At 42.5% G+C, this 19,235-nt stretch overlaps 1 protein-coding gene across 1 annotated transcript in view; it reads left to right on the top strand.

Annotated features, from left to right (window-relative positions):
- The first annotated feature begins 3,145 nt into the window (after positions 1-3,145).
- The window catches only part of UTP20 (UTP20 small subunit processome component), a 64,734-nt gene continuing 48,644 nt past the window's right edge, over positions 3,146-19,235 (top strand). The window contains exons 1-14 of the mRNA XM_035336179.1: positions 3,146-3,265; positions 3,739-3,819; positions 4,637-4,703; positions 4,898-5,030; positions 5,528-5,716; positions 7,218-7,299; positions 8,382-8,519; positions 8,948-9,103; positions 10,852-10,998; positions 11,503-11,637; positions 12,837-12,914; positions 13,521-13,699; positions 15,540-15,695; positions 16,186-16,274. Coding sequence (XP_035192070.1) covers positions 3,221-3,265; positions 3,739-3,819; positions 4,637-4,703; positions 4,898-5,030; positions 5,528-5,716; positions 7,218-7,299; positions 8,382-8,519; positions 8,948-9,103; positions 10,852-10,998; positions 11,503-11,637; positions 12,837-12,914; positions 13,521-13,699; positions 15,540-15,695; positions 16,186-16,274 — 1,675 coding nt within the window. The 5' untranslated portion in view covers positions 3,146-3,220. The remainder of the gene's footprint in view (positions 3,266-3,738; positions 3,820-4,636; positions 4,704-4,897; positions 5,031-5,527; positions 5,717-7,217; positions 7,300-8,381; positions 8,520-8,947; positions 9,104-10,851; positions 10,999-11,502; positions 11,638-12,836; positions 12,915-13,520; positions 13,700-15,539; positions 15,696-16,185; positions 16,275-19,235) is intronic.

Below are 19,235 nucleotides of genomic sequence, written 5' to 3'. Positions count from 1 at the left end.
TTTTATTCTAACATGGATTATTTAAATACAAGAATGTGTCTAGATCTCCTCTGAATAAAAAAGGGAGTCTAAAGAGACAGACAGGTACATTGTAAATGTTGCAAACTGTGCAAGAGGAATTCTGTGAGACCCGACTGAGTTAAACACTGAGGTATTTCATCCAAATTACTATTATTAGTCTAAATTGACAGTGCTGATTTAAAAGAACAAACAAACAAACAAAAAGACAACCTGGAAGCATAGCACTGACTCAAGGTAAGATGCATTTCCAGAGGACAAACATGCTTTTGGGTCTACACAGTGGTTCTTGCTCTAGCTGAGTCCAGCAAATAAATTTTGGACAGTAGGACTAAAAAGCCCAGGAATGGAGAAGACAATAGGAATCCTAGACTGGTTCCAGAAGTGCTGCTATATTACTGTCAAGCTGTAGACCACAGCAAGTGACTGAAGAAGTTAGATCTGCATAGGTGACTACTTTGATAGACACACACGTGCTGTTTTAGAAGTTTCCACTACGTGCCTCTGCAGGTATTACTACCAATAAACCATCACTCTTCAGAAGGCCATCTGCTTGCCGTTAGCATGGCTTTCTGAAGGAGAGACTGTTTGACAGCTGGGCCTGCCATATAATCACAGGGTGTTGGAGCTGGGGCTTGCCCAAAGGTGAGAGAGTTGCATCTCTTCCTGGAAATGTAAAGGATTAAGGCCTGAGGCACTGCAGTCAGAAAGGAGTTCCTGTAGGCAGGATGTCGTTAATTTAGATGTTGCTCATGCAGAAGCAGACAAGGGATCTTCTGTGTCACTGAACCCTCCCAGCTGAATTCAGTCCTGCTACGGCCACACTGGTTTCGGTACCTGAGCTACTCCCCAGAGGCTCACTCAGACCTATCCCCAAGCACTATATTCACAGTGCTGGCTGAAGTGCAGCCCATCAGTTCTTCAGGCAGTTCTCAAGCACATCAGTGGTTGCAGGGCTAGCCAGGCTCATTCTTCTGCAAAGTTGCCAGCCTACAAACATAAAATAACATTTGTAATTTTTTAAACTTCCCCTACTATCTTTTATTATTGTTGGTGATTTGCCTTTTCTGCAACAGGCAGAGCACATCTGAGCTCTTGTCCCTCATGCTTTCCATGGGTGTTAGAGCTGATTCTTACCCCTGGATGATTTTGGAGTCCATGCATCCCAGGAATTTGCACAACTCTTCAAGATGCTATTTATAACAGAAAAAAAGAGATCTTGTGGGCTGTTTTTCACAAGTTCACAATAAATGTATGAGGAGTATATTAGGAGAATTTACTAACCCTAGCCAGAGAGGTATTTGTACACTTAAACAGTGGCATATTGGTGGCTAAGCTCTTCTGTGGATCTAGACCTGTCCACTTGCTCATAGCTGCACATTGCCATGGAGGTATTTGGGTTGACGGCATTAAAGCCAAACTTCTCAAATTCCAGTGCCTAAATTAGACATTCTCTTCCAACTCAATGCAAATGCCAGCAGTCCTTATTTATTTGTTTGTTTGTTTGTTTGTTCCCATAGAATAGCAAGCTCCAAAACCTGTGGTTCTTTGGGAGCAGGTGCTGAAGTGAGCACGCTCTCCTGCCTGTCCAGATGGCTATCGTATTAATAGCTTATTGCCTGCCCCTGGGCAGCTTTTCTGGATACACCTGGCAGCACTTAACCTGTCAGGTCTGTTCAGAGCAGTGGGTCCCCACGTGCACTTCAGCCATGCTCAAATCCAGCCTGGTGGCTTGCAGAGTAACTGCATGCCTGGTTGATCGGGGTGGCCTCGAGCTGCCTCTAACAAGCAGGGCAGGCAGGCTAGGGAAAGGCAAGCTGTCCAGCCCTGTCAGCTGCCTCACGAGATGACACACACAGCTCCGGGCTGCTCATAACACATCTGCCCAAACCAAAGCTTCAACCAACTTCCAGTTCACCTCTTATCTCCCTAGCCCACACTTTCTACCTCCACAATTGCAACCACAGCCAGAAGCTCCCACAGTCCCTGGTACTTCTGTGAGCACAGCAGCACACAATGATCAGTAGTACAAAGTTATTTGTGAGGCATTAGTTTGCACTTACTTTGCCTGGGATTTTTTTGTTTGTTTGTTTGTTTGTTTTTCCCTGAGTTCTGGACAAAAGTCTACCAAAAGCAGTGGGCATAGCTGTGTGATGACCAAGTGAGGCCCTGATCAGGCCTCACCTGGAGTACTGTGTCCAGTTCTGGGCTCTCAGCTACAAAAAAGACGGGGATCTCCTGGAAAGAGTCCAGCAGAGGTCCACAAAGATGATATGGGGCCAGGAGTATCTCCCCTATGAGGAAAAGCTAAGAGACCTGGGTCTATTCATCCTTGAGAAGACGGAGAGGGGATCTTATCAAGGTTTATAAATGCCTTAAGTGTGGGAGACAGAGGGATATGGCCAACCTCTTTTCAGTGGTTGGGGGGACCGGACAAGGGGCAATGGCCACAAAATGGAGCACACGAAGTTCCACACCAATTTGAGAAAGAACTTCACGATGAGGGTGATGGAGCACTGGAACAGGCTGACCAGGGAGCTTGTGGAGTCTCCTTCTCTGAAGATATTCAAGGCCTGTCTGGACACATACCTGAGCAACTTGCTCTAGGGAATCTGCTTTGGCAGGGGGGTTGGACACAATCATCTCTTGAGGTCCCTTCCAGCCCCTACAATTCTGTGATTTTATCCCCTGCCATCATTGCTTAGCTGACAGTTGCATCCATCGACCTAGAACCTTCTCCCTGCTTTAATAGAATGGCTTAGGTCCCCACCTCCAGGGACGAGGCTTCTCTGGGCAGCCTGTGCCTCACCACCTTTACAGTGAAGAATTTCTTCCTAACATCTAATCTAATCTAATCTCCCCTTTTAGTTTAAAACCACTCCCCCTTGCCCTATCACTGTCTGCCCGTGACAGTCTGTCGCTATTTCCCAAAAACAGAGGCGGGCCGGAGGAGGGGGAACTCGGGCCAAGCTCCTCCGGGAGCCGCAGGTCCTGGCCAAGGCAGCGACACCCCCTCGGCTGCGGGGCGGGCGGGACGCAGCCAAACCCCGGCCGGAGCCAGCCACAGCCCCGCTGCCCGCCCCTTCCGCCCGCCCCTTCCTCCTCCTCCTCCTCCTCCTCGTTCTCCTCCTCCTGCTCCCGGCAGCCCCGGCCGGCATGGCGGCGCCCAGAGAGTAGCGCTGCACGTGTGGCCGCCGCCACCATGCCGGGCAAGCCCCCGGCCCCCAAGTCGGGGAACACGTACCGGGTGAGCGCCCGCCTCGCCGGGTCGCTAGGGTTTGGTACCGGGGCGGCGCTGCCACCTACACGGAGCTGGGGGGGGGGGGATTACGGGCCTGAATTTAGCCTTAGCAGCCGCTGGGCATCTGGGTAAAGGTGGCTGAATTTTCCTGCATCGCTTTCACCGTGTTTTGGGGACACATGTCCCCAAGGGCTCCCTGTGCCGGGCCCTTCGGTGCACCAGCAGCAGCCTGCGGCTCAAGGTGTTGCGGGGTGGGCTTTTAATTCTTCTCTTTGGTTACGAACGCCCTCTCCCCCTTCATTGGTACTGTGAGCTCTTTTTTTTTGCTTTCAGATTGGGATTGAGGTATTTACAGATTGATTGGTGCTATTTTATAGTCAACCTCCAGAAGCGGGTTCTTTGTAATGCGTGTGCTATTAAGAAAGTCTTCCTAAGTTGTCAGAACAGAGCAAAAACATGTATGTCCATTTGTTTTACAGTTTCTCACCTTTTCGGAGCGCCTAAGTAATGTTAACATTGACATTATTCACCGGATTGACAGAACTGGAAGCTATGCTGAGGTGAGAAAAGCGACAGCAGTCATGTTCTGCAAGAGGCCCTCTGATCACAGCACAAGTAGACACACTCCCTGAAATACTCACTTAAAAACTTCTCTTGGGGAGGGGAATTAGAAAAAGGAGTTGCTCATGGAAGAGTTGCCTTTTCCAGGGCCTCATTTCCTGCTTTGTTCCCCTTTTCTTCTTGAAACATTTCACAGTATTGCCATAGAGACTCTTTGACAGCATCATCCTGGTGGGTTCCATGTAGCTCCTGGGCCTCTGAGCGTGGAAGACATGGCTCTGACAGCAGTTCTAGGTCCAGCTCTGCAAAGACTTAAGGATGCTGAGGAGTTACAATAGTCATAGCACATGCATGTCTTTATAGATCATTAAAAGGTCATCCGCGTGTCCTGTAGATCATCACCATGAATGCAGTGCTTAGCAGGTTATAGCCTCCGGGCCAGCTGGGTTGTTTTTGTGAATTTCCCATTCAATAGCTGTAATGATGCCAAAAGAAATCCCAGAGCATTTGTGCTGTGTGCTCACAGCACAGTTCAGCATCTTAGATTATCTAGGCCAGTCAATGGAAGTCTAGAAAGCAGTTATGTAAACGAGTCCTATCACCAGAAAATATTTTCAAATGTTTTTTGAATATAGAAGCAAAAGTCTTATTTTCAGGTAAATTCCAAAGCATCCTTTGAAGTGAAGTCATCACAACTTTAAAAAATATTCTTAAAATGTTTGAAGCACTTGATAGTTCTTTTCATTAGAACGTCTCATCTTTACAGGCTGTTTTCATAGGAGTTGACAAACTGTTATTTTGTCTTTATTTTGACAGGAGGTTGAAACCTACTTTTTTGAAGGACTACAGAAATGGAGGGAACTGAACCTTACTCAGCATTTTGGTACCTAATTTTTATTTGTTGATGTTGCCCTAAACTGTAAAAATACATTTCTTCTGCATCCAGAGCCTCCTGGGAGATTTTCTGTTGTTCAGGTTTTGTATTGGGCTCTGGAGAGCTATTAGCTTTTAGCATCCTTCATGTTCACCAGGAACTGGACTAGAGTTATCATGGTTTCTTTTTTGTGCTTTGAACAGTGCAGTTCTACAAGGAAGTGGCCAACAAATGCCAGTCCTTCAACCAGCTGGTCTATTACCAGAGTACTGTTGTGCAGAGCTTGAAGACACATTTGCAAGTCAAAGGCAGTCTTGCCTACCAACCCTTGTTAGAGTAAGTACTTGTTAACAAAATATAGTCAGAAATCTGAAGGTATTACAAGTAATTCAAGTTCTGTTGTAAGTGTTCTTTTTCTTTATTGTACATGAGGAAAGAAGTATAGCAATGAGATGCACAAAATGGGATTAGATAATTGGCATTTATCTTATAGAGCTTCATGGTCTTAAGTCTTAAAAAAAATAATAAATAAAGGAAGAAAACTATGACAAGGCAAGCAAATTAGCATGAGCGCCTCCTGAGTGTCAGACAGAAATTAATGTGCTTTGGTTGGCATGGATTGTCCATATCTTCTTGTTTAATGTTACCTATTTGAAGTATTTTGAATTTTCAAACTTGCCGTTCACAGCTGCCTAATAGATGATACTTAAAGTGAGAAGCAAGAGTGATGCTGTCTGTCTTTCCAAAGAGATTGTGCTAGATTGCAAACAATGCTTGTCTAGGTTCTTATTGGTTTATTTTAAAATAAACTAACACTGTATTTTCTGAAACAGTCTAGTGGTGCATCTGGCTCGAGATCTCCAGGCTGATTTCTATCCTCACTTCCATGACTTCTTCCTGGCCATCACCAATTTACTGGATACGCAGGACACAGAGTTGCTGGAATGGGCTTTTACCTCTCTTTCCTATCTCTACAAATACTTGTGGAGATTGATGGTGAAGGACATAAGTAACATTTACAGGTAAAGGCTGTATTTAATGTCTGCCTTGATCAGCTGTTATTAAATGCTATAGGAATGCCAGTTCCAGACAAATATCTGGCTTAATGCTTCAGTATATAATTGTTAGCGTGCTTTCTCTGCTTTCTGAAACAGACTGTGAGCTGTGTTATCATATGCAGCTCCTTTGAGATCCTCCTGACTTGCACAGGCACTGTATCGGAGGAGGGGAATTGGTTGGTCTGCAGTTTTGAGTGCTTGGCCCTCTCTTCTCCTGGTGTGGTGGTGATAGGAGAGGAAGCAGGTACCTCAGCTGGGTAGACAAAACTCAGAAAGACAATGACAGTTTAAACAAGTCTAAATTCAACACAGGTCTCTTGGGTGCCTGTCAAGTACCTCAGTCATATTTGTATCATTTCTGTTTTTCCAATTGCAGACTCCTTGAGTTAATGACATTAAATGGATTCCTTTGAGTCTTTAATTGCTGCTGTTGCAGCATTTTTCCCTTTATGTGCTTCCCTTCTTCCTGTCTGTTTAGTGAAAAAGCAGACAAGCAGTGCACAGTTTTGTATGCTGTGAAACTCTTTGCCATAGGATGCTGTGCATGTAGAAGGTTGGCATAAGCTCAAAGGAAAACTGACCAAGTTTGAGGGAATTTCCAAATGCATAGGAACCACTTCTGGTTTGAGAAGTCCTTGAGCTGCAGGTGGCTAAAAGCTGTTTTTGTATGTGCTTGCCCTGTTTTTAAACTTTTCCCAGGCACCTGCTCCTGGCTGCTGCTAGAGACTGAGTACTGTGCTGGATGAACCTGTGGTCTGACCCACTATGACTGCTTGTTCAATCTTATGCTACTCTGGTAGCGTTTTGTTTTTTCTTTTTGTCATAGTCAGTGGGTCCATGTTGCTTCCTACTAGAAGTCTTCTGTCTTTCAATTCAGAACAGATGGAGCAAAAGATGGGTTACAGATTTCTTCCCCAACCCAGCAAAAGTTGTCAGGCATATTGCAAAAACATCTGTTTGGCTGTGAATCTGAGGCACCACTCTCTGCACTTAACATGTGCTGAGCCACCTGTAACCATTACTGATATTTACCAGAGAACTGCAAATACTTGTCACCCCTCTAAATTGTATCTTTGGAAAATTTACATGCACAAGAGAACTTGTTGGCTCAGCTGAAGTAGAAATCTGGTATATCAAATCAGCTTTGTTTTCACTTAGTGCTGCTGAGTGTTATCTGTTGAAAATCTTGATGCTGCAATTGGATCTGTGTGGATCCAGAACTGTTTGAGGTATCTAGTCTGCAGCTTAAGTAGTCTGGTGTTACCATTTGATCTTCTTTCCAAGACTCTTCTTTACACTGGGAGGGTGGGAAGGAATGGAATTGAGGAAGGTATTTGCCCTCTTTAGGACAGATTCTTGGTGTTTGTAAGACGTGACAATGTAAACTGCAAACATATTTTTAAAAACAATTGGTGGTAATTATTGCACTCCCTTTAAGACAGTTTATTATTGTGTGTCTTTGTAGCCTGTACAGCACCCTGCTGGCTCACCACAAGCTTCACATCAGAAACTTTGCTGCTGAAAGTTTTGTCTTTCTAATGAGAAAGGTAAGTGAGGTGTTTGTACCTTGACACTTTCTCCATTTTGTGGTGGCTTTTGGCTTCAATATGTAACAAGTTTTCTATAAAGGAGAGCTTACAAGGCCTGAACTGGCATCCTGCATGTCTCGAGTTGTGATTTTCAGTGAATGTTTTGCTGAATATGTCATGTACTTCATATCAGCAGTGGCAAATAGAGGCCTTAGCATTCTCTGTTTTAAAAGTAGTTAAACCAAATGGGTCATCTTGCAAAAGGGAGGCTTTGGTTTGTAGACACACGTTTTCTCACTGGCTTTTTCAATAATGCTTTAAAGCCTTTGTAGAACAAGTTCTTGTGACAACCTTTTTGCACTCCTGAAAATCAGATTATTTAACGTTCACAGGCAGATCAATTAAGGCCAAACAGCAGCTTTTCATGGAGTAAGGAAAGACAGCAGTAGTTGTTGGTTGGTTTGTTTTGTGTTGGTTTTTTGTTTGTTTGTTTTTGGTCAAAATACACACACACACAAAAAAACAGAATTCCTGAGAATGACTAGCAAATTTGGGTATCCCCATTCTTGTCCTAAGTTGAGAGACCTTAATAAAGCACATTTGTTTAGTTGTTTTCCAAAGTTGCTGAACTTTGAGTGAAGTCCTCGGGCACAGAGGGTTTCAGAATCTGAGGCCAGAAATATTTGCAGTGTTCCCAGGTGTTGTTATAGTTTTGGATGACTGCATTCTGCTTTCAGCTGATACACGTCTCTTTCCATGCCAGAGCGCTGACCTTTGTGTTTCAGTTAGCACCAATTTAGTGGTGCATTTATGCCATGATTAACTCTACAATCATAGGAGTAATCAAAAGGACGTATTTCATTTGCAATGGCCTTAGTAGGCCTGTGTTCATTTAGGCAAGGGGACTTGTAACAACTGAATAGCTGATTTTTTCTGCCATGGTGGTTGCAGAAATAGCGAGTTTGTACTGATGGCACAAGACTTGTACTGAAGGCACAAGACTAGAAGAATAATGTGGTGCTGTAGAGTCATTTCATTGCATCTTTTCACCTGGTAACTCTGAATAGAAGATGACATTTTTGTATCCTTGTGTTTTGCAGGTTTCTGATAAAAATGCCCTCTTCAATTTGATGTTCGGTGACCTGAGGGAGCACCCCGAGAAGGTGGAAGGTGTAGGACAGCTACTTTTTGAGATGTGCAAGGGTGTTCGAAACATGTTCCACTCTTGTGCAGAGACGGTAAAGACAAGAAAAAAAGATAGCTGGTGTAAATGTTGCTGTAATGGAGTTCTTTGTGAAACCATTGAGTATTGCCTTGTTCTCCTTAGTAGATCCCTAGTGATGAACGTGCTGTTCATTATTTAACAGGATCTGAAAGCTGCTGTCTAAAAATCTTTTATGAGATGGGAAGGTTGTTTTTTGTCATTCCTATATATTTCTATATATTAAAACGGTACAGCTTGCTAACACTATACATACTTCATACCCTCCATATTAATCAAAAAAACAATTCAGAATTTAAGTGATAGCCTATTTTTTTCCACTAATCATTCTAGAGAGAACTGAGATCACTAAAATATTTTAGCAGTATCTCGCTCTAACAAACTTTAGAATCGCTGGATTTATTTTCTGAGTATAAGGATATGATATGCTCTTTTCTTGTACAGGCTGTGAAGTTAATTCTGGTAAAACTGGGGCCAGTTACTGAAGAGGAGATTGAACTACCATGGATAACTGTTGGAGAAGCCTTTGAGCGGATGATCAGATCAGCTGTGGTGCATATCCATAAGGAGCATTTTGATATTGTTTTCAAGTGCCTGGAGGTACACTGATTTACTTTTTTTTTTTCTCCTGTTCACGAGAGACTGAAAAAAAGCTGTGCGCACTTACCAAGAAAACTATTTTTGTCCTATTAGACCAGAACTGAGTTTTACATCCTCTGGAAACATTAACTACAGTGACGTGTATGGTAGAAAGTCCCACTCTTCTCTTGCAAGTTCAGAGTGAAATAGGTGGCTGTGCTGCCCTGTGATTAGTAAGGGAACCGCTGGGTGAGACTTGGAGCTCAGTTGCACATCTGGGCAAGGAGGGTTTGTAGGGCTTCCCTTTGCAGAGACAGGTATTGCAGGCCCCTTGCTGGGGTTAAAGCTTTTCTTATACTACTGAACTAAACATACTAGTGGTTCCAAACTACTAGTGGTTCCAAACTACCAGTGGTTCCAAACCTACTTTGCGATGGTGAAGGGGAAGCCTCTTTTGCTGCAGCTCTCTTTACGTCAAAGACTTGGGCTGAACTTGGAGAGCCACATTTAAGCCCCGGAGCCAAGTGTTGCGAATCACAGGCGTTTTTCAGTCTGGGTTTTCCTGTGTTGCTTCTCTGTGGCTACATCCTGAGGTATGAGGGAGTAGAGCTGTGTACCATGGGCTGTGCTCTGCTGAGTCAGGGTGATGTTGAACGATGAGCAAGGGCTTACTTAGCAAGTAGTTTTTACTTACCTGATGACCGTTTAGATGTTTTCTTCCTAAGGAGTGGGATTTGCTGAGGGATGTTGAAACTTCTTGTAGTTGACAACATATTTTGGTAGTTTTGCTTCTCAGAAGGGTGAAATTGGAGTTTGGAAGAAATGGTAGTCATGCAAACCTAATTGAAGGCAGTCCTTCCAATTTTGGTAAATAGTCCAGTTTGTGTGGTACTGGGAACTCTCTACTTGTGACTGTCCATAGTTACCCTGAAAATCCCTTCCTGTTCCTCCTACCTCACACAGTATGATAGTAGTTGCTATCTGATTGTTTATTAGACACAGAATTGTTTGTCACTGGATGTTTTGTAATCCTGGAATCTGTCACCTGCAGTTGTCATCAGTTCCTAGGATTTCATCACATAGTTCTCTTGCTGTTTATTAAGGCTTGTTTTTTTTTGTTTTTTTTTTTTGTTGTTGTTGTTGTTTGTTTGTTTGTTTGTTTGTTTGTTTGTTTACCTTTGGAGCTAGTTAGTTGTGCTCAGTATTGTCCTCAGAGGAAAATGATGACAGTATCTATGATAGGTCTCTAAACTGGGTTCAGTTTATAGGACCAAGGATAGGATTTTACGTTCTCTTGACAGAAAGAGGCACAGATGAGAGTGATCCAGGGCAGCTCCATTATCTACATAATGTAGATTATATGAGCAGCCTCTCAGAATCCATGTTACCATAAGGATGCTAAAGTATAAAAGCACTTAAATTTTGGTGATCTCCAGTGGAAGCTGGGTGCTTCCATACCACTGTGGGTTTGGAGATGAGTCCTCTTTCTCTTCCTCTTCCCTGTTTGGTTTGTAATTTTTTGACCTTATCTTGGCAGGTATTTGTGTTTCTGTCCAAGGAATGCAGGATGCTTTTTTTTACAAAATGGGAATCCTGTGGTATTTCTGGAAGGTTTAGTTCGTTGAACATAAGTGAGGGAGTCAGCAATAGTTTGTTGGGCTGATGAAATGTTGATACTTCAGAATGGCTTTCAAATAGCAGCAATTGAAACAGGGGCTGATCATTTCTCTGAATCATTTTCTTTTCTTTTTTTTTTTTTTTTTAAACAGGAGTCACTCTTAGACTTGCAAAGCAAAATAACTAAGGCCAACTGTTGCATGGCTTCAGAGCAGATGGAAAGGATTCTGCAAGCATATCTGATCCTGTTGAAACATGCAAATGGATCCAAAGTCTCATTGCCTGAAGAGGTCTGTCAGGTAGGTTAAACCATCACTTTGCATGGCTTGCCAAAGAAGTATCAATTGAACCTGGAAGAGGTATGTATGGTCAGCTGCAGTATCCTGAAACGTTCCTGCTGCATTAATAGTTTCACAATTTGAGTCAAGTGAACAGAGAGATTTACTGGGAGTATTGCTATCTCTCCAGTCCCATGAAAGTTTTCCATTATTGTTTAATGCTGGTGTAGTCCTTTTAAATAAGCAAGGGGAAAAGAGAGATGATGAGGTGAACATAGAGGCTGTGCTGTGCTGTAAATTCTGCTACTGTGGAGGAGAGCAAGACCTGTATCTGGTAGAGCAGTTTCACCCTGTGGGTTCAAATACAGATTTAATGCCTTCAAATTTTGATAGGATGAGTAGGGTTCATTTCTGTGGGCTGAAGCTTAGAACACCATGTCTTCCTCTTTCAGAGACCTTGTAGGTCATTCAGACCAGACAATCACCACATCAACACACAAATATCAGTTCTCTCTTTTGTTTCAGGTTTTAATGAAAATGTTACAAACATCAGATCTCTTGCCATCTTGCTGCAAGACCCTGCTGAGTGCCATTTCTGCATTACTACTGGCTGAGAATGTTTTTTTGCCTGATTCTTTGACCAAGGAAGCTATTGAGAAGGTAACAAAGACTTTTTCTTACAGGAGAAATCGCAGAGTCCAAGTTCCCTATGACAGTGTGATTTCAGGACATTCTGCTTCAGGCTGGGCAACAGACTGTAAGGTTCCCTTTAGGTTTTTCGCACTGATAAGAGAGAAGCTGCCCAACGTCTAAAATAATGCTGCTGTAGTCCTGGGACTCCTTGAGAGTCTTGCAAAGTCTGTCAGCATGCTATAATGATTCTACTGTGGCAGACATATTTGCAATGCAAAACAGGCCCTGCTTTGAACACCTGCAGAATCTGTAGAGAAAGGAGGGAGAACAGAGAGGGAGCATGTTCTCTCCTAGATTAAGCCAGTCTGTGCATTGGACTTGGTTCAAAAAGTACATTTTCCACTAAACTGCTGAACAGTTAGTGATTTGCAATGGGAAAATAAGGCTGTTATCAATTCTTTAAAAACATTTCATGTGGACGTCAGTGTTGGCTTGTGCTGAAGTAAGATTAGTTCTGCCTGTGGCATGAGTCCAGTTTTGCTCAGGAGATGTGATCCTTCAAACATTTGACTATACTTGTGTGGGCTTCTGTTGAGCTGGAGGAGGCTTAAAGCTGTCCTTATAACCTGAAGGGCCTGGGAAAGAAGTTCTGGGTGCATATTTCTGTGTTGCACATCTCAGCCTTGAGAAGCACCGATTCCATGTGCAGTCAGGAACTGTTGCAGTCTTGGTTCTTTCAGAAGCATGTAGGTTGGCTCCCCCACTGAGGTGGTAAACTTTTTGCAGCCAAGTATGGTTGTGTATACCTCAAGTATGGTCCTGCGTACTGGGAGGTACACGGAAAGAATGCAGAGCCCAAAGATCTTCTGGGCCTAAGCTTCTTTCTAACAATGCATATGTGCTACAGTACTACAACTTTAGTTTACATTTTCCACATCACTTTAAAGGGATACCTAAGCTATCTTTGCACGGAGCCAGTTTGTATCCCCCAGGGGTTGCTGAAAGGGCCATGCTGTTTCTGTACCTGAGCTGTGACTGGAAACAATATCGCTGTGTGTGGCTGCATAACAAACCATGCTAGCTGTGAACGGAGAGGCTGGGTGTCTGAGAGTTTACAGCAGGGCTGATTGATAAACCAGAAAATACGTCCCATGGACAATGGAGACTTAAGTATAAAATGTCTCTTGTAAATGTGTTTCTGTCAACCTTTCATTTGCATCTTGCAGGTATTCGCAAGTGAATTTGAATGGCGCTTGCTTTTGGACTTCTCTGAAACGATGTTCACAATGAAGCAATTTGAGAGGGTAGGTGAAAGCTCTCGTGCATTGTGCTTATTTTTATTGCCAAAGGCGGTGTGAGATGTGAGACACCTGAGCAGGAAAGTCCTTCTACAGTTGGGAAAGAGGTTGACGATGCCATTGTGTTAGAACTTGGTAATGATGCTTAGGCTTGGAGAAACTGTTAGTTCACAGAGAGAAGTTTGTCTGCTGACAAGTAAGGGTGTGGGATTGTTATGGATAGGGTGAGGAGAAGGAGTTTTAGAGAAGGTAAGTGGAAATGCAGAGTAAGGGATGTCTGATAGATCAGGCCTGAAACTGGTGATCTGTGAGGAGTCATACGAATAAAATGGGATGTGAAAGCAAAGTCAGGGATCTGGAAAGTCCTGATAAGACTGGATTTTGGGCAGATTGAATTTTTCCATCAAATGACTGTCCCAACTCGGGTGTCAAGGTGTCTCTGTGTTGGTGACTTGGGGCACCAGAACTGATGAGACATCTGCTGCATTGGTAGTTCACTTGTGCATGTTTGGCTTCCTCTGTAGCTGGTGTCATGTGTTCCTTGTGGTTTTTAATGACAGTTAAAAAGACTTATTAAACCTTGATTTTTTTTTTTTTTTTTTTCTCCTTTAGCATTTTCTTCCACGCTTTCTAAAGTACATTGAGCATTGCTTCTCTGGTACAGACGCCCTTGTAAAGGATGAGGCAATGGCAATTTTGGCTAAACTCATTCTGGTGAAAGCAGAGCCTCCTACCATTGGTTCAATGGCATTTGAAAAGTATCCTCTTGTTTTCACTGAATCATCAATCAGGTGAGACTTCTCAAGTTTAGCAAACACTAGATGTGCCTGCATGGCTGCAGGCCTGCAAAGTAATACAGTGGAATCCCATTTTTCTTTCTGAGATGATTTGAGAAGACGTATTGCTCTGGAGAGGTTATCACTTTTATTTAAAAGCCAAAACAACCAAACAACAGAAAAGCTAGTGAGTGATGCAGTAGACGTGATTTGGATTTGTTACACCAAAATACATGCTACGTCTTGGGTAGTTAAACTTTGTTGTGAACACTGCAGTCCAGATTCTCATCAAGAGTAACCTCCTGTCTGTGCCTCATCTTTCTTCCAAACATCTTGTCTGGAGCTTGCTGGGAAGCAGTACTGTAGGGTACAGCTGGGTACCACAGGGTACCCGGTATTAATTACCACAAGTAATTATTGCAGACACAGCATTTTGCTGGCCTAGTTTGACAGCTTCTGGTTGCAAATCTAGGTTAGTTGCAGCAAAGTGTTTGCTTTCCCTCTGAAACCTCTTTGGAAAGATTTGAGTGACCATGGTAAAGCACAGAATGACAGTTGAAAATCTACTGATAATGATTGTTCCAATCACTCTTGATTGAAACTTTTGCCTGCAGAGAGTGGTTACCAGTACTGTCCTTTATGTAAGATTTTGTCTTTCCGAAAATGAGTCCACTGTGTGGGTTTCTTTCTGTTTCTACTTAATAGAGTGGAGGTGTCTAGGTTCAAGGTTTTAAGTCAAAAAAACACAGTTAAATTTGCTTTTATTTTCTTGTTGTATTTGTTGATTTATTTATTTATTTTCAGTGGTGTGGAGCATATAGCTGAGACGATGTTGCTCCTGCAATGTTAGTGGTAGAATTCAGGGCTGGGAGACATCTCAAGAGTTGCATACTCCAAGATGGAATTAGCAAATCCTGAACCAGTACTGAAAGATGTTTGACCAAATTGTTCTTGAATGCTCCCATCCTGTAGATGGGAGCTGCCCCTGCAGACCCTTTCACTGCTTAGCTGTATTTATAATTAGACAGTTTTTTTTTTACTGTCTGAACTAAATAAATTTCCTTTGTGGCAGATTAAATCCATTGCTGCTTATCTTATCTGCAGCGAACACAGAACAGATTACTTCTTGCTTTTTGCATCCAGCTTTTACAAATAACAGACTTTGATTATCAAAAACATTGAAAGTATTCATTTCATCCTAATTCCTTGATGATTCTCTCATAAATTTTGTTTCTTAAACGTCTACTCATTCTTGACGGTATCTTTCTTTTAGCTTCTTTCTTGAAGGGTGGAGCTAATGGAACTTTCCAACTGTGGTCTTGCAAGTGCTGGGTGTAATAGAAAGAGTGCTGCCCATGGTGTGTGAAGTACTCCAGTTGATACATTCCAGCATGGTGTTAACCTTTTCTGCCTGAAGATAGGACTTTTGATTTGGGCTCAGCCTGTGATTCTGTATAAGTTGCTAGACTGTTACCTAACAGGTTATTTTGTCATTCATTAGTCTTTGCTAGTATTTAGATTGTTAATAAACAGTAATTGTGCTGACAATCACAGAGAAGGATCTCAGGTGCTCCTCAAATTGTTAGTTGTGAGGGTGTCCAGCTGAGAACTAGAGTCTTTACATCTATAAATACTAAGACCCGACATTTATTACAGGCCATGTTTTATGCTCCTTGGCCTATATATATAGATGATATTTTGTGCCCTGGAGGACATTAAAAAGAAAAAAAAAAATCCCTTGGGTTGTCCTAGTCCTTTTTGTTAGAAGTAACCAACGTAACTTAGATATCATGCGAGGAAAAGAAACAATCTCTGATATGCAGTGGTGTACTAAAAAGTTTGGTTTTATTTTTAGCTCTAATACAAGACAACAAACAAGCAAAAGACAAGGAGGAAAAGAAAAAGTACCAGTGCTGGATCACGTACTGTCTTTAATCCAGTTACCAGAGAACAAAGACATCACTGACCTTTCACAGCCTTGGGTTGCCTTGGTTATACTGCCACATATTAGGTAAAGGATATTATAAGGTTTGCCATGTGATTCTTTAGTACTGACTAGTTCACCATCTGTCAGAAATCAATTTACTAAGGGAAGCGCAAGAGTTACTAACCCCAGTTTGGGGAAACTGGGGTAAAAAGGTGGAAAATATCTGTGTGGAAATATTATGTCAGTAGTAAAGTCAGAAATAAAATATCAGTTTCTTGATTACATGCTCCTTAAATTTTGTATGCTGGCATTTAGAGATGTTCCTGATACATCTCAGTTTCTGTATTTTAAGCACCATCTCTTCTAGACAGTGTTGATTTCAATAATTATTGTGTTCTTGTATGGGAGGAGTTGGACTTGTGAATTAGAAATAGCAAAACTGGTTTGCTACTGATTTCAAACTTGGGATGAGCTCTCTGTCATTTAACATGATGTTATGTGAAAGGAAGCCTTCATGTGTATCTAGGTGCAAGTGTAACACAGAGATAAAAGGTTTCCCATTTATTTTGAACAGACCAATGGACAAAGAAATCATCCTGCCCTCTGTGACAACTTTTATAGGTTGTCTGTTTGCAGCTATTGACAAAGGAACCCTCTGCAAAGGTCAGTTACTGTTATTTCCTGTTATTTGCTCTCTGTTGAAACATTAAAAATAGTAGTTTTGCTAATGACACAAAGTATGAAAGTGAATAGCAATAGCATTGTATCCAAATCTACTGAGCAGTTCAGTAGCTGAAAAGCAAAACACCCTCCAGGAAACAATTCTGCAGTTGGTGGTGGTCATAATGGGATGGCAGATGTTCCACAAAGTTGCAGACAGACTGTCCAAATCAAGGCTTGACCAAGAAAATTAGAAAAGAAAAGAAAAAAGTGAGGTAAAAGAGAATGGAAATCCTGCTAAATCAGATCCACACTGAAGCAGTCAAGTGAAGGGGAGAGACTGTTGACTCACAAGTGCCAACTAGACTATTTCAAACCTATAGTGCAAAGTTTGAGATGTTACCATCTCAGACCTAAGTCACAGCACTGGTAATAAAATGATGCATCCTCTCTCCAAGGGGGGGTGGTCTCCATGACCCTACTGGTTGTCTTCTGTCTCTGGCCAGAAAAAATGTATTTTAGCTTAGCTCACATAGTACAGGGTAGTTGATACTCAGAGCTTTCAAGCATTTGGCTTTGTGACAAAGTATGAACAAGTGCTGAAATGCCCCAGGTTTAGTGTTTGTTACTTGGGTTGAAAGGGCATGTCTAGAGCCTGGCCTTCCTCCTCTGTAATCTCTTTAATAACACTCCTAACTATATCCACTAATTAGTTCTGTTGCTTTTTCCTCTCTAGTGTTTGTCAAGCATGGTCGTTTTTGATTTAACTCTTTCTTCTATCCTGTTTGTAGGTTTTGCATGCTGCCATGATTATTTGACTGGTAATATATTTACTGTAAAAAGGGACTACCCAGACCCTCTTTTCTTGGTTCTCATCCTTGGTGGCAGCAATAGGCAGCAATTCTGCACCAGCTGTGTGTGTGCACAAGAGGCATGTTGCCATTTCCTCCTTTGCTCCTAAAGAGAAGAAAACAAATGTAATGTCAGTCCTATACTCCTGTCTCCTGTTGCCCCATATTACACTTCCTTGCTTGATTTTCGTTGCCCTCCTCCCAAACTAGTGTTTCTGGATGCTTTGTTCATCTTTTGCATTCTCTTCAGCTCCATGATCTCTACAACTCCTACACCTTCTGGCAGGGCTCTAGTATCCTCTCATTGCTGTATAGGGCCAGCCTGTGCTTCCTGTTTGATCTTCCTGGTCTCTCAGGGCTGAGGCAAAGTGTAAGTCCCAGAGCTGGATGGCTTTCTGCAGTTGCTTGGGAGTGTAGGGAAGTACTGGGAAGTGCAGGTTTGGGAACTGGGACAGAGCAATATCAATTCCCCCCTGGGAACTGTTTAGCTGTAACTGCCTGTATAGAAGTTATCCTATTGATCGTATAGGTGTGTCCACTGTGAGGTGAGAGCTGCTATCTTTGTTCAGCACAGATTTACTTCTACCAAATGTTATGCAGATTACAGTTTGGGAATCTTTGCCCTTATACTATGGAGGCAGAAAGCTTCATCCTGTGGAGAGAGACTTGGGGGTTCTGGTGTTCAAAAGGCTCGAAATGAGCCAGCAGTGCATGCTTACAGCCCAGAAGGCCAACTGCATCCTGGGTTACATCAAAAGTGGTGTGACCAGGACTTCGTCAGGTCCTTCCAAAGAAAACAGCAAACTCCCAGTTTTAGTTCACTGTACTGTATTAACCCACAAACTACATGGCCAAATGTAATTTAAGAGTCCTGGCTAAAATAAAAGCCTTTCTTACACAGCTGCATATCTTATCAGCCTGCTGTCATCTTTAAGTATTATAAACTTCAGTTGGGATGCTGTGTACGGTTTGTAAAGAAATTATATGTTCCTGAACATAAACTCCTGTGGATTTTAGGAGAAGGGACAGCTACCATTATATTGCTCTCTCACTCCTTCTGTTAATGGGCAAGAATAAATTAAAGTAACCACTAAGTTTATGATATGTGGCCTTGTAAATTACAATAAAACTACTTTTGATCAACCTTTCTGGTTCCTTCAAGATTAACATGTTTATAACAATGTTTAAAAATATTTTGCATACTGTCTTTATCTCTGGCACATCTTCTCTAGCTGCTTGGACACAGTATCTTGAGCCTGTTTGCCTTCCCTCCTGCACCTAACCTTCTCAGGTACCACAACTTTTGTTTGGTAACTTGAGCTGTGCATAAGAGCATGGGAAGGATGTGGACCTGTTAGGGCAAGTCCAGAGGCGGGCCACAACGATGATCAGAGGGCTGATGATCAGAGCACCTCTCTTGTGAAGAAAGGCTGAGAGAGCTGGGGATATTCAGCCTGGAGAAGGCTCCAGGGAGACCTCATTGTGGACTTTCAATACTTAAAGGGGGTTTATATAAAAAGGATGGAAAAGGACTCTTTACTGGGGTAGATAATGACAGGACAAGGAAGAATGGTCTTAAACTAAAAGAGGATAGATTTAGACTAGACGTTAGGAGGAAGCTCTTCACTATGAGAGTGGAGAGGCCCTGTCACAGGTTGCCAAGAGAAGTTGTGGATGCCCCATCCCTGAAGATGTTCAAGGCCGGGTTGGATGGGGCCTTGGGCAACCTGATCTAGTGGGTGGCATCCCTGCCCATGGCAGAGGGCTTGGAGTTAGATGATCTTTAAGGTCCCTTCCAAGCCAAACAATTCTTTGATCCTGCTATTACTTGCAGCTTCTCATCTCTCTAAGGAGCTGAGGCTAACAGTGAGCAGGATTCTGCGAACACTTGGAGAATTAAGCACCTTGGAGAAGATTTTTCAAAGTAATAAGCAGGAAGTGAATGCTCACTTCCCCTTCTTTTTCATGGCAGCTGTCAGCAAGTAAGAAAGTTGCATCTTTTAAGAACTTCCCTCAATTTGCCTGGCTCAGGAGCAATATTTCTTCTGATAGGGAAAAGACAAAGTAGAGTAGTTATTTTTTATAAAAAAAAATAACTTGCCAGCTTAAGAAT

Source organism: Oxyura jamaicensis, chromosome 1, assembly GCF_011077185.1.
Source record: "Oxyura jamaicensis isolate SHBP4307 breed ruddy duck chromosome 1, BPBGC_Ojam_1.0, whole genome shotgun sequence".
Lineage (NCBI taxonomy): Eukaryota > Metazoa > Chordata > Aves > Anseriformes > Anatidae > Oxyura > Oxyura jamaicensis.
This window is presented reverse-complemented; position numbering and strand designations above follow the sequence as displayed.